The following is a 14,523-nucleotide window of genomic DNA, read 5'->3' as shown; positions in this document are numbered from 1 at the left end:
TATGAAATTTACAGAAAAAATGAGATAATTGATTGCGTACAATCTTCGAAATATCACATTATTGATGAAGGAAATATTAAGAAACTTATCGTTAAAAAATGCACGACCGAAGATATCGCTGAATATACTGCCGTAGTTGCAAATGTGAAAACGTCGTCCAAATTAAAAGTTGAAGGTAAATTTTATACATATATAAAATTGTATATATTGTGTCGCCTTCTTTATTTCTTATTTAATCATATAAATGGTTTATGCATTATCTACGTTTGGATTGTATTAGCTATATTAATATTTCTATGTGTTCTTTTCTATAAATTAAAAAAAGATTTAATTTAATGTATATTTGATTGTGTTTCAGTTATCGAGACGTCGCCTAAAATCAATCCCGATACGCCTAGAAAATACAAAACGATGAAAGGTGATAATATTGACGTTATTGTGAAATTTACGGCTACGCCAACTCCAGTTGATGAATGGACCGTCAATGGCCGTGTTCTTAAAAAATCCAAACGAATCATCACATCCATCGACGAATGCTCAGCCGTCTTGACAATTAGAGATGTACAAGAGAAAGATTTTGGTGATTATAATCTAAAATTAACTAATCCTCATGGGGAAGATGGTATAGAAATTAACATCATCGTCGTGCGTAAGTATTCACGTATATTTATCTATCATATCGAATATTCGAATAATTTCTAGATAAGAATATAAAATAAGGAAAAAAAAGAAATGCACATACAATTGATATGTCTATTACAGAGGTACCTGGAGCACCAGGAATTCCAGAACCTCTCGAAGTAACTGATAATAGTGTTACTCTTCACTGGAAGAAACCAGATTTCGACGGATACTCCCCGATCGTGGAATACATTTTAGAATATCGTGAAAGGACGGAATCTTCGTAAGTAATTTGTGAATTTAAAAGACTATTATTATAAATGTTTAATCAGGTCACGACTTGATCAATATATAAAAGAATTATATGATTTCTCAGATGGAGCAGAATTAACGAGACAATAAGTGAAACTACGTACAAGCTGACGAACTTGACCATCGACAAGGAATATACTTTCCGTGTGACAGCAGTCAATGAAGCCGGATCGAGCGAGCCATCGCCGAATATGCCATATTTAAGAATTTCAAAATTATCGGCGTCTGAACCGCCGACCATCCTGGAAGCGCTCAAAAGCATCGTGATCGGATTAGGAGAGACTGTCACACTTTCTTGCGTAATCGGTGGTATACCGACACCACGTATTACATGGTATATTCTTTCTTTTTGTTTAAGTTAGATATGCCAATTATTATACTCTCGAACTGTATTTTGGAAATTATTTTCTAGGTTGAAGGATGGTAAGACTTTCGAGGATAGTAACATCGTATACGAAAACCGCGTGGCCAAGTACACGATTCAAAAAACTACGGAGACGTCATCAGCCACATTCACGGTTAAAGCACAGAATGATGCGGGAACAGCGGAAACATCGTGTCAATTGAAGATTCAGGAATCTCCGAGGATTATCTGCGATGAAAATTTAACCAATCAGAGACTGACAGTGGACGACAAATGGAAGGTCGAAATTCACTTCAGTGGTTTCCCAAAACCGAAAGTGACGTGGACAATGAAGGATAAAACAATAACTGATAAACGCATTTCCATCGAGACTGAGGAAGATACATCCATTATTACGATTGCTTCTCTCGTCAGAGATAATACGGCTGTCTATACAGCGAAAGCGACAAATGAAGCCGGTAGCTCGTCGTTGGAATGTCATCTTCGCGTCATAGGTTGATATATTTTTATACATTTTTTGTTTGTTCTTTTAATAATTCTGTATATTAATTAACATGTTTTGGAAATAAAATATAATGTATCTGATAATATATACATTCTAGACAAGCCGAGCAAACCTCAGGGACCAGTTATTGCGAAAGAAATCAGACAAGATCGCGTTACTATAGAATGGCGACCGCCAGTCGATAACGGTGGCGTACAACTGGAAAGATATACTATTGAGAAATGTGAAGCGAGTAAGAAAGTTTGGACAAAAGTGGGTGATGTAGATAAAGAAGTCGAAAATTTCTGCGCGCAAAAATTGCAGCAAGATGTCGACTATCTGTTTAGAATAGTCGCTACAAACGCAGTTGGAGCTTCAGATCCTTTGGAATCCGAGCCAATTAGAACCAGGACTTCATTCGGTAAAAAAAAAGATTGTGATGGTTTTGTTAAATAGAAAAAAAAGATGTTATAAAAATTTAATTTCAAAAATAATCGAATTTTTATTTGTTCGATAGAACCACCGGGTCCGCCAAAAGGACCATTAGAAGTTTCTGGAATGACGAAAACATCGTTCACAATAAAATGGGAACCTCCAGAGAACGACGGCGGTACACCTATCACAGATTATATTGTCGAAATAAAAGAGATATCGAAGAAAGCTTGGCGAAGGGTTAGTACTTTATTAATTTCCACCAAATTAAAATTTTCACCAAAATTAAAATTATATGCGAATAACTCTCTGTATATATTTTTTCAGATTGCAATCACAAAAGGGGAAGTCACAAATGTTATTATATCCGATTTGAAAACGGATACATCGTACAATTTCCGAATAACAGCTAAAAACAGCGTCGGTACCAGTCCTCCATATGTAGCAGAAGAAGCGATTACGGCTGGCAAACGACCAAGTGAGTTGACTAGTTATTCTTTAACTATCTCTTTAGCTTATTTCTTTTTTAAATCAATTAACTTTCGAAATGTCGCTTAATTATTAACGCTTTCGCTTTTGCTTAGAAATAGTAAAGCTTACAGAAAACAGCATATATGCGCTATTAGGCATATTTCCATCTACGAAAATGGTCATCGTTAAGAGTAAGTCATTTATATCCTGCTCCTCTTACGCTTCTTTTTGCGCTTCTAATTGTGAATATAATTTTCTCTATATGAGATAAAACATATATTATGTAATAAATATATTTTTGAATTCTTTTTAGCACCACCTTCATGCCCTCTAAATGTCCGAGCGACCAATGTCACGAGCAAAAGCGTCACTCTCAGCTGGTCACCACCGGCTACTACAGGAGGATCAGAATTGACAGGTGGTTTGACGTGTAAAATAGCACGAAATTTTATATGATATTCTTTGTTTTAGTATTATTTTAATATTGTTAAATATTTCATATTGTGCCAGGCTACATAATCGAGAAGAGACCATTAATCGGAAAAGGTGCCCGATGGACAAAGGTTGTCACTTTGGACGCTACAACGAATCAATACTGCATAGAGAACTTGAAAGAAAGCGAATTTCTCTTTAGAATCTTTGCTGAAAATAGCATAGGACTTAGTGTACCGACCAATTCCGAGCCAGTCACACTGAAAACTCATGCCAGTGAGCTTCAACTTATGCTACTCTCAAATTATTATTATGTAGTAAATATATATACAATCTATACATTTGTTTTAAATCGTTTTGTAGATGTTCCATCTCCGCCTACCGCTCCGTTAGAGATGAGGCAAATCGCGGCGAATACGATGGTAATCGAATGGGGTAGACCTGAATCGGACGGCGGCGCACCTTTGGAAGGCTATAAGATCGCTATTAGAGACGCGAAGAAGACCATGTGGATGGAGGTAGGAAGAGTAAGCGCAGACGTCCAGAAACTGAACATTCGTGAACTGCAAGAGAATCGCGAATACCTTGTGAGAATTTTTGCACGAAACGAGATCGGATTCAGCGATCATTTGGAATCGGAAGAACCTTTTAAGATCGTGCCGACCTCAGGTACAATACATACTATCTATACTTTCATTTTTTATTATTTTTAAAATTTTTTATTGTGTCGCTTGAACGATCTTTATTTTAAATATCTGTTTATTACCGCATTGTACAAATTCAACTAAATCTGTTTCCTCGACAGAATTGTCATTTGTGGAACCAATCGCTGAAGCTGTGGACAAGGGCGAAACCGCATCGATCAGCTTTAGCACGGAAAACACGAGTTCGTGGTTGCGAGAACATAATATGGACGCCGATATACATTCATATGCAAGGGCGAGATTACTTAGAAAAGACGAGTACTTTTTCCGCATTTGGCACTATGCTAAACAGCTATTTGAATAAGCATTTGTATATGTATATATATAATTCTGAACGTTTATATATCTCATAGCCATACTCTTGTAACGGATGTAGTTAGTCTTTTTCGCATATTCAATTTTGTTCTCTTCTTTACTAGATGGTTGTAATAATGATGTAATAATGAATCCATCTATGTTTAACTGTCAGCGCAACGACGACAGGGCCATTGATTGAGTTCCTCTATAAAACCAAGTTGCATATAGCAATTAGAAATTAAGAATTATACAAGAGACTGGGTGAGTGCTTATAGAGTGCTAATCTAGTCAAGATATAAAGTAATCTTCTCTTTAATCTATCAGAACACTCAGGAAATGTATTAAATATCGCACGAGTTATTCGCTTGACTCGACATTATTAAAATTTTATCCATATATTTTATGGCTAGCGAAACAGACAACAAAGCATATCTCCATATTCAGAAATCTCCAAAACTTGGCATTCTACATCTAATGATGTACTTATAATAATTACGTAACTACGTAATATTTATTTCTACTTGTAAAGCAAAGCCACAATTTATGATCGTTACTTTAGTATTTATTCTTCAAGCATATATATAGCATCAAGCATATAGTTTCAAGCATATTGTTTTAAGCATATATATATTTTCTTGTTACTATTATCACTATATATTTAATTCTGATAATATCGCATAAAAATAAGATTGATATCAAGATTAATGAAATGAAGAAATACCACGCGTATTTGGTAAATGAGACGTAAAATATAGGTGCCAATAATCATCATTGTAATTGACCAATAACGCGTCGTATACTTCGAGTATTATTTATGTTATAAAATATTTTATTTATCGATTAAATTATTACAAATTATATGGCGCAAGGTTTTTTCAACAAGTCCTAAATATATCCCTTTCTAAAAAATGTATGTTAAGTCGTTTTAGGGTCAGTTTCACAAACGTCGGTTAACTTTAACCTCCGGTTAAACTATATCTTTGTCTCTTTTCAGATACGTTCTTATAAAAAGATGAAGAATTTTTGAATTCAAAGTTTAAACGTTTTTTGCGAAAATTAAGGCCTGTGTAAGTCGTAGAACATTTTCTGAGGGCGCGTTTTAAAAATCTCTTCAAGACCTACAAAATGATGAATTTTTGGCTCGTTTTTAAATATTAAATTTCGACATAATGTCGCCACGGACACTATGCGGCTCATTCTTATTTTATATATATTAAATGAAAGAGTTTGTAGGCTGGTGTCTGCTTGGTACCAAAAGATTCTGCAAGCAATGTACTATTAAAATGTATAATCGATTAATTTTTGGCTCGCCTTAAAATATTAAAAATCGATACTTTTATGCCGCGGACCCTATTGCGGCGCATCCTTATTTTACGTATATTAAATAAAAGAATTTGTACGCTTGTATGTTTACGATATAAAAATAATGTGCAAGCAATGTCGAGCAATGTACTATGGAAATATACAAGCGATGAATTTTTACCTTTTTTTTTACCTTTGTGAGTTTTTTTTTTTAATGGGCTTCAAATCTTATAGATTTGAAATCTGTTTAGTGGAGACTCAAACCCTATTTAGCGGTGATCCAAACCTTATTTGATGAAGGTCAAATCCTATTTAGCCGAGACTCAAATCCATTTAATTCGAGAAACCTGCTTAGCCGTCACCTGTTAACAAAGAAATTTCTTACACTCTGTTTAGCAAAAATTTGAATCTAATTAGTTTTTATCATTGTATTATTTTATTCAATGAGTATATAATGATATAATTTTATTTAAAAAATTGTATTTAAAAAATTGTATTTAAAAAATTGTATTTAAAAAATTGTATTTAAAAAAAGACAAAATGTATCTCACACAAAATGTAGTAGCATCAATTAGAAACGTCGCATGAAGAAATTTTGCCAAATGTACCGATTGGCTATCGAATAGAGAATTTCTAGGGTTACGAAACTTTCTTGCAGTAACATTTAATCAATATGTTCAACAAAGCTTATCGTCTGGCAAATATATAATTGTGCAAATTTCAAACTTGATGTTCCAAAAATTTTAGCAATATTTTTTTATTTTGTCTGTCGCATATAGAAAAAAAGAATCGAATCGAAAAAATGATTCGATATGTGTAAATCGATTATTGTCGAGCGTGTGAAAACGACTCGTTACAAGAAGCGATAGAACTTGCAAGATGGCGTCTTACTGAAAGATTCGTGTATTCGTTCCAGATAGTAATAATTATTGTAATCATTGGTTATTATTGAATCGCTGAAATTATCGTGTGAAGTGATTTTATTTGTTGTGCATCTATTAATTATTTACTAAACTTCATTATGGGGTAAGTGTATTGTGTAGGAGCTCGAAATTTAGTATTACAGTATCAACAGGGAAGAATCACCATATCTCTGTATATGTTGAAAGAATAGAAATAGATGAAATTCATGAAATCTTTTCTATCCATGGAAAATTAGTCTGCTAAGATATTCATTTTGATTCGTATTACAGTGCATCAGATTTAGAAGAATGTAAAAGAGAATCCTTAGGATTGGATTCTGATACAGATGGAATGACTGATCAAAGAAAGAAAAAGAAAAGGAAACATAAGCATCATAAGCATAAGAAAGAAAAATTAATTGAAAGAGAAGACGAACGATTGGATAAACAAGAAAGGTTCTGCTGTAATATAAATAAATAAACAATTTATAAATATATTAATTTAAATTAAAATATCTCTTTTTGTTTATAGACGGAAGCATAAAAAACACAAGAGACCGAAAAAAGATAAGGAAATGGAGAATGGTATAGATGAGAAATTAGTTTCCAATGTAATACATAAAGAAGTTGGTATGAATGGAAAAACAAAAACATCTGTATTGGAAGTTGTTTCTACAGAAGAAAGCGAAGATGAAAAGTTAGTTGATTTAGATTCGGATGAAGTAGATTGTACAATCATAGAAGATGATATTGATCTTGAAGAGTTAATGAAACAAAAGGTGAGTTTATAATTAATTGAAGTAATATTATATAGATAAAAGTTTCATACCATAAATTATATAAATGTTAAATTTATCAAAATTGCATTGTGCAGGAACGATTGCAAGCATGTTTAGTACAATATCTCTCGGATGAATCTGAAAAAGTTGAAGATAAGGAGCTACAACAAGAAGAAGAAGAAACAAAAACGACGACAGAAACACCTGATGTAATACTAGTGGAAGATGATAGCGACACCAATGATGTACCATCAAAGAAACGAACCAGGAGCAAATCAGGCAGTAGAGAACGTAAGAAAGTGATAAAGGTCGAAAGACGCGTTGTAGTTGATATGACTAGAGACAGAAAAATTCGTGAACAGCATAAAGATAAAAGAAGAGATTCCGATAGGAAAAGAGACGAGAAAGTTCGTCCTAGAGAGGAAGGAAAAAGAGAAGAAACTCGAAAGGACGATAGAGCTTCACGAAAGGTTAGCGAAAGGCAAAAGGAAGAGTCCAATAAAAAAGCAGACGATGACCAGCAAAGACGTAAAGATATCTTAAAACGAGACGAGACACGGAAAAGAGAATCAGACAGACGGTAAGTAAAATTGCTTGTTTTGTTTTATATTATTTGCCATAATATAATGGAGTTGTTAATATATATTAATAAGTCAATCTTAATTAATCTATGAATAATCAATTTACATATACAGAGAAGAGAATCGAAGACGAGAACCTACTCGTCACAGTTCGAAAACCCGTAACAACGAGGCAAAGAATTCAGATAGCAAAAGTCGCGACAGATTGGGAAGTCGCGAACGTCAAGACAGCCGAGATCGGCACATTAATCATGATCGTCACAGTCGCGACAGACCATCGAGTAGAGAGCCTCGTCGTCACGCTAGCCGTGATAAAAGGGATAGTGGAAGTAAAGATTGGCATGGAAATAGAGATCGACATGACAACAGTCGCGATCGGCGAGACAATCGGTATTACGATCATCGAATCGAGGATTGGTCTCGCAATAGCGCGAGGAGATCGCGTAGTCCTATTCGAAGCAGAGCGGAAAGAGAACGAAATGATCGATATAAGAGATCTAGATCGCCCTCCCGAACTCGCAGAAACCGGGATAAGCAGCAGCAAGCCAGGGACCATGTCAGAGATCGTGAGAAGGATAGAGACAGAAACAATAAAAGGGAGCGTAATGATAAATATAAGGATTCTTTATCAGAAGGTCTTAAAGTAGAACATTCGGACAGCTCGAGTGAAGAGGATATCAAAGATATCAATATCGAGGAAGACGAGGACGAAGAAGCGATTATAGAACGTCGACGAAAACAAAGAGAAGAATTGCTCAAAGTAAATAACATAAGTTACCCATATGTAATTATAATACATGTACATGTAATACATATATATTACTTTGTTATATTGATTCATTTATATTGAACTGTTATATGCTAAAGAATATCTTTTTTGCTTCCGCAGAGGCTGAGTGGACCAAATGAGGATTCTAATATGTCTACCGATGTAAATGTTGTTGCTTCTCCAGAAAGTCAATCTAATATATCACAAAAATCTATAGAAATTCCATCCAATAACAATGAATCTATATTGGAAAGCCATACTCCGCCACTGCCTACAGAGAAACTAGAATCTCCGCCTCCAGCCAAGAAAAGAAAATCTAGATTCGAGGATGCATCACCTAATGAATCTGACAAAACTGGGAACATTAAAACATCTGAGAAGTTTAAACAAGAGGAAAAGCAAACTTTAAAAAAATCGAACGAATGGGACATGTTTGCAGAAGCAGATAATATTGGAGATTTTAATGTATGTTTTCTATTTTATTTCTCTATTAGCTTTAATTAATTTTTTATCTATTATATTATCTTTTATCCTTTATTTATTATCTAGAGCCCAACACTTGAAGGAAAACGTCAAGGAGGACCAGATAATCCTAGTTTAACGGATAACTGGGATGATGCGGAAGGATATTATCGGTTAGTGGTATTATTTCTTCTTTTTTCTCATAATTTTTCTCGTAATTTTAATTTTAAAAAAAAATGATCAACTTGAAAGCTAATAATGATATAATTTATTTCTCAGTGTACGCGTTGGAGAAACGTTAGATGCGCGATACGTAGTCTATGGATATACAGGACAAGGTGTATTTAGCAATGTTGTGAGAGCGAGAGATAGTGCTAGAGGAAATTTAGATGTAGCTGTGAAAATTATAAGGAACAATGAGATAATGTAAGTACAACATTTTCGGTTTCTGATCGCGATGTATATATACCTTTTTCGTTCTTATAGGCATAGAACCGGTTTAAAGGAGCTAGAAATCCTTAGGAAGCTGAATGATGCTGATCCAGAGGATAGATTTCATTGCTTGCGTCTATTTAGGCATTTCTTTCATAAAAATCATTTATGCATGGTTTTCGAACCTTTAGCTATGAATTTAAGAGAGGTATGCATTTACTATAAATAAAATACAATCAAAGAATCACGCTGTTACTATAATTGCATTTGTTGCAAAATTACAGGTTTTAAAAAAATATGGCAAAGACGTTGGTTTACATGTTAAAGCGGTAAGGTCGTATACGCAGCAACTTTTTCTAGCACTAAAGTTATTAAAACGTGCAAATATTCTGCATGCTGACATCAAACCGGATAATATTCTAGTCAGTGAAAGCAAGTTAGTGCTGAAACTCTGTGATTTTGGTTCTGCATCGCACGCTCATGAAAATGAAATAACACCATACTTAGTCTCAAGATTTTATCGTGCGCCCGAAATTAGTAAGTATTTTGATTTATTGAATCAATCTGATTGTTACAATTCGTTTTCTTTCTCTTTTATCTATATAGCTCTATTAAAATATATTATTTATAATGTTATAGTTTATAAATATGTGCATAATTTTTTTTTACGTGCTTCGCGGAAATCGATATTGCATATCGCTTCCAACTTTTTCAATAGATCCAATATATAGCATTTTTTAATTGATGTATATGTTACACGTACATTAATAACATTGTAGATTGTAGAATATCACATCCACTATATATTCTATCGATGATGTTTATCTTGCAATATCTGACATGCAGTTCTAGCACACAAACGACATACAACGATTTTACATGGCAAGCTTTAGCTTCGCCCTCTTCGTTTCGCGTCATACTTAGAAATCAGATCAATTATTTCGATCATAACAATACGCGCTATGTGTGCGCTCGTCTAAATATTTAATAAAAAGAAATTTAATTAAACAAGGATTGTCATATATATGTTCATACATTATGTCAATTTGTAAGAAAAAAATTACAGTACATATGTGTGTCTGTTATAAGTCAAACTTGCACAACATTGAAAAGATGGTAGAAACTGAATTTGAAATGTCTCGAACCAAAAGTAACATCATTATTTTCTAGTTCTTGGTATACCGTATGATTTTGGCATTGACATGTGGTCTGTGGGGTGCACCATATATGAGCTTTACACGGGGAAGATAATGTTTTCGGGAAAAACAAACAACCAAATGTTGAAGTATTTTATGGATCTAAAGGGCAAGATGCCGAACAAACTAATTCGAAAGGGCACATTTAAGGATCAACATTTTGATAGTAACTGCAGTTTCCTGTATCACGAGGTTGATAAAGTTACGGAACGGGTAAGTCGACACTTTGCAATTTTATTCCATTGATCCGCGCCGAAAACGCGCGGTAAGTAACACTGTTTTTTTTTTTAAGCGTGTCATAGAAATCTAATACTTCATTTATTAATACACTGTATCATATAATTATAGGTTCGTTTGCGTTATTTCTTGAAATCTCGCGGAATTCACTGAATAGTATAATTTCTAGGAAAAGGTTGTCGTAATGTCGACACTGCCAGCTACTCGCGATCTCAGCGCGGAACTCGGTGGGAGTTCTTTACCACCGGAACAAAATCGCAAAGTTGGACAACTGAAGGATTTGCTGGAACGAACGCTGATGCTGGACGCGGGGAAGAGGATCACAGTAAATCACGCCCTGGCGCATCCCTTTATACAAGAAAAAATATAGGTAACCCTATCTGGGGTTCTTTAGCATCGAAGAATTTACTGACATAACTTTGTAAAATGAGATCGTTAATAATCCTTCCTATTAATGTTAAACATTACTTGATAGGGGAGAGCGCGGTACGTCTCTCTATCTCTCTATCTCTATTTCTCTCATTCTCGTACCTCCCCTGGCTTCATTCCAAATACTCTTGTTTTTACACATAGGATATCCGTATTTATGTTTCAGCAGGAAGAGGCGGTTTAATATTATATAAATTGCTTCATATAATATGTGAGAATTGCGATAAAAAAAAAAGAAAAAGATATAGTTCTGAAATATAGTTGCACGTGTATAGAATGCTATACTTCTTGAATCCAAAAATATAATTTGATTATATGTGATGTTATATATTATAGATTAATAAAATATAATATTTTTATACTCGACATAAGAAATAATTGTGAATATAAAAATTAATAAATTGTTATACATATAGATGTTCTCTAAACATAGATTAGTCTATAATGTATCTGGAAGTATCGTCATATTAATAATTCTCTCGATATAGAATATCAGTTTTATGATATCAGTTTTTAAAATATATCAATTTTATGTTGTACATGTGTGAGCAAAATTATGAACAAAAATAACCGCCTCTTTCAGCACAAACTATAGCATCAGATATTGGAAACTTGATATACAATTGTAGTATTATTCCTTTTTCCGATTCTCATGATTTGGAGAGCACGACATAAATCCTTATAAATAGCACTTCATAAAATGATTATATAAATCGTGCGCTCATGTTATAGGTGCTTCATAAAATTGTACTTTCGTATTTCCACGAGAAGCGAGAAAGATTCGTACATATAAAGAACTGTAAGCTCCTTACTGAACACACTGTTCGATCCGTTTAGAGTACCTCATCAGCGAGCATACGTGCACACACATATACACAAACACAGCATTAGTGACAAAGAAACCTTAGTGGCAAAGAAATCTGCTCTAATTGGATGATAAATTGTATAGGGATCAGCTATATTGAAAATAAAACGACACATGCTTAACAGAATGAGAAGAACGTCCTGCATTTTGTCTTTTCAGTCTTAAATCACAAGTGTGAATATAGTCGAAATATTTCTTACAGATTTCTTACGTATTTTTCTCATTTTCATTCTCTTTGTCTCTGTGTTTTTCATTCTATCTCTAAAATTTAAAGAAGATGGATATGTTTATCGAATCCCATTCTATAACAGCGATAGTATAATAGACAATAGATATAGATATATCTTTATATACCTATATATAGCGTACATTCATTTTCTGGTTGATAACGCGTTTAATAGTATGCCAATTTAATATTTAATAGCATATCTTAATATGTGACTATATATAGTCATGTACGACGGATCGAATAAAATGGTTATCTGATATTTCTATAATATATGTAATTTATACATATTTGCGATAATGCTAAGCAGAGATGAAGGTGCATATATTTGCCTGCGACGCAAAGTTTAAAGATATATAAAGCGGTATTGAGATATTACGAGCGAAATAATGGCAATTATTGAAAAATTATGTAGCAATCTGCATCAAGAGTCATATTACTACATACGTGGCATTCTAATTTTATTTAGCGTCCTAATTATGATCTAAAACTCGAAAATTTTCGTATTTATTTAAGATTAGGAGCAAATATCGATGCTGTTGTGAATGGTTCACGGTATGACATTCTGAATGTGACAAGATTGTACGAGACTGCTTATGTTTCAGATGTGTCTTCGATTCAAATCATCGTTAAGTGCGGTCGGACCTTTCAAGGGCCTTTAGCGCCGATCCCGTTACAAGGTATTCATGGGGGATTGCCTGGGATACTTAGTACACATCAACTTTTTAGTATATATGTTTAGTATAGTTTATATTAATAATGATGTCATACATATATAAACCGTACAAAAGTATAATCGAATTTATCCGAATTTTGTGTTAAATAAACTGTTTGGTAGAACTTGTATTCGAGATACGAAATAGCATAAAATTTTAAATCAAATTTCCAACAGTTTTGTATTTAATTAACAACATTTGAGTATTTCATAAAGGCAAGAGTTGAAAAATATGAAACATAATATATCGATAGACTATACGATAGACTATATCGAAAATACTAACACGCGGTAAAATATACGCGTTTTAGTATTTTTGTTCAACCAGAAAGGGAAAATATATAAAATAAAGTAACCGAAACAAAAAGATATATATGTTTCTCGAGAATGTTTCTCAGTACTGAAGTAAAAAGTATATTATGAAACTATATGATTAGTATGTGCTGTTCTAATTGGCAATTTGGTGATGTTTCACTTGTAGCCCTCCCTGTGAGGAGGGGAGGCAATGGAAGAGATGATGATGAATACGATTGATGAGGAGGAGAGGAAAAATGTGCGATATACTTGCGCCTACGTCGTGTCTACTGCGTAAAAATACACATACACTGTCGCTAAACAGTTCAGCAAGGTTTATACAACGGTTTAACTAAATTTATATCTACGCGCTAAGGTTTCTCTTAAAGTTACTCGAAATCGCAATTGAGGATTCGTAAGTATGTATGCAGGTAAAGTACATAGTTATAAAAATTTCACAGGCGACATTGTAACAAATATTTTAATTAATATACTTATACTTCTATGTTATCTCGAAAACATTTTTACACAACGAAAAAATGATAAATATTTATATAATACTAATATTTGCGGTTTTGAGTTTTCAGATATTAAAACCTATGCTCCGTGAAAGCGAAAAGCAGATGTGATGTGTGAATCCATATTATTCTCGAAAAATTCTCTCGCTCTGTTTTTACTCTTTTCTCCCTTTTCTCTTTTTTTCCCCCTTTTGTAAATACTGTCGGAAAAAATGTAGAAATATTTTAATGTGAATAAAACTTGTCAAAATCATAAAAAGATCCATATCTATTTCCTTACAATGAAAATGATTATTTAACTTTACAAAATCTTGACTCTCGAATACGTGAGAGGTTTAGAAATAAATGTATAATATGAAACTTAGCAATTAAGGTATATAAAATAAAAGGGATCTACGTGTAATACATTAATATATTTTTTTTATAAAAATTATTATTAATTACACATACAATATCATGAGCATGGGGATAAAAATATTTTTTTATATTTGTCTCTGAGATCAACATGTAGTTATTTTCATAGTAACAATTTCGAATTAAATCAGCAAATAATCTTTTTCTATATAGATTTTTATTCACAAATATACCATTATTATACATATAAACTGTTGATTTTATAAATTGTATAAGTACATAAATAAGTTTATTACACATTGTCTTTTAAATTATTTTACAAATTAAATTTTTTGAAACAATTGA

At 33.2% G+C, this 14,523-nt stretch overlaps 2 protein-coding genes across 9 annotated transcripts in view; both read left to right on the top strand.

Annotated features, from left to right (window-relative positions):
* The window catches only part of Sls (sallimus), an 85,924-nt gene extending 80,949 nt beyond the window's left edge, over nt 1-4,975 (top strand). For 5 of the 6 annotated variants that reach the window (XM_083041505.1, XM_083041502.1, XM_083041504.1 and 2 more), the window contains 12 exons: nt 15-175; nt 359-649; nt 763-904; nt 998-1,267; nt 1,346-1,791; nt 1,900-2,202; nt 2,299-2,453; nt 2,541-2,691; nt 2,998-3,102; nt 3,195-3,392; nt 3,480-3,785; nt 3,922-4,975. In XM_083041505.1, coding sequence (XP_082897631.1) covers nt 15-175; nt 359-649; nt 763-904; nt 998-1,267; nt 1,346-1,791; nt 1,900-2,202; nt 2,299-2,453; nt 2,541-2,691; nt 2,998-3,102; nt 3,195-3,392; nt 3,480-3,785; nt 3,922-4,124 — 2,731 coding nt within the window. In that variant the 3' untranslated portion in view covers nt 4,125-4,975. The other variant, XM_083041503.1, reaches the window with a different exon arrangement.
* Nucleotides 4,976-6,282: 1,307 nt separating this feature from the next.
* On the top strand, nt 6,283-14,083 carry Prp4k (Pre-mRNA processing factor 4 kinase). Of its 3 annotated transcripts, XR_014425698.1 has the most exons (14): nt 6,283-6,445; nt 6,613-6,777; nt 6,854-7,100; nt 7,196-7,680; nt 7,796-8,441; nt 8,571-8,915; nt 9,000-9,085; nt 9,192-9,338; nt 9,399-9,552; nt 9,629-9,881; nt 10,515-10,753; nt 10,947-11,147; nt 12,903-12,977; nt 13,494-14,083. XR_014425698.1 is itself a non-coding variant. In XM_083041755.1 (13 exons), exons 1-12 carry the CDS (start codon nt 6,441-6,443, stop codon nt 11,145-11,147), a joined length of 2,973 nt encoding a protein of 990 aa, XP_082897881.1. In that variant the 5' UTR covers nt 6,283-6,440; the 3' UTR covers nt 12,903-14,083. The 3 variants fall into 3 exon arrangements, 2 of the variants coding, with proteins under 2 accessions (XP_082897881.1, XP_082897880.1); XM_083041755.1 differs by having other exon boundaries at nt 12,903-14,083; XM_083041754.1 differs by having other exon boundaries at nt 10,947-14,083.
* Nucleotides 14,084-14,523: the final 440 nt, after the last annotated feature.

This window comes from Prenolepis imparis, unplaced genomic scaffold (genome assembly GCF_030444845.1).
Source record: "Prenolepis imparis isolate NDT839.2.m4 unplaced genomic scaffold, iyPreImpa1.0 SCAF_7, whole genome shotgun sequence".
Classification (NCBI taxonomy): Eukaryota; Metazoa; Arthropoda; class Insecta; order Hymenoptera; family Formicidae; genus Prenolepis; species Prenolepis imparis.
This window is presented reverse-complemented; position numbering and strand designations above follow the sequence as displayed.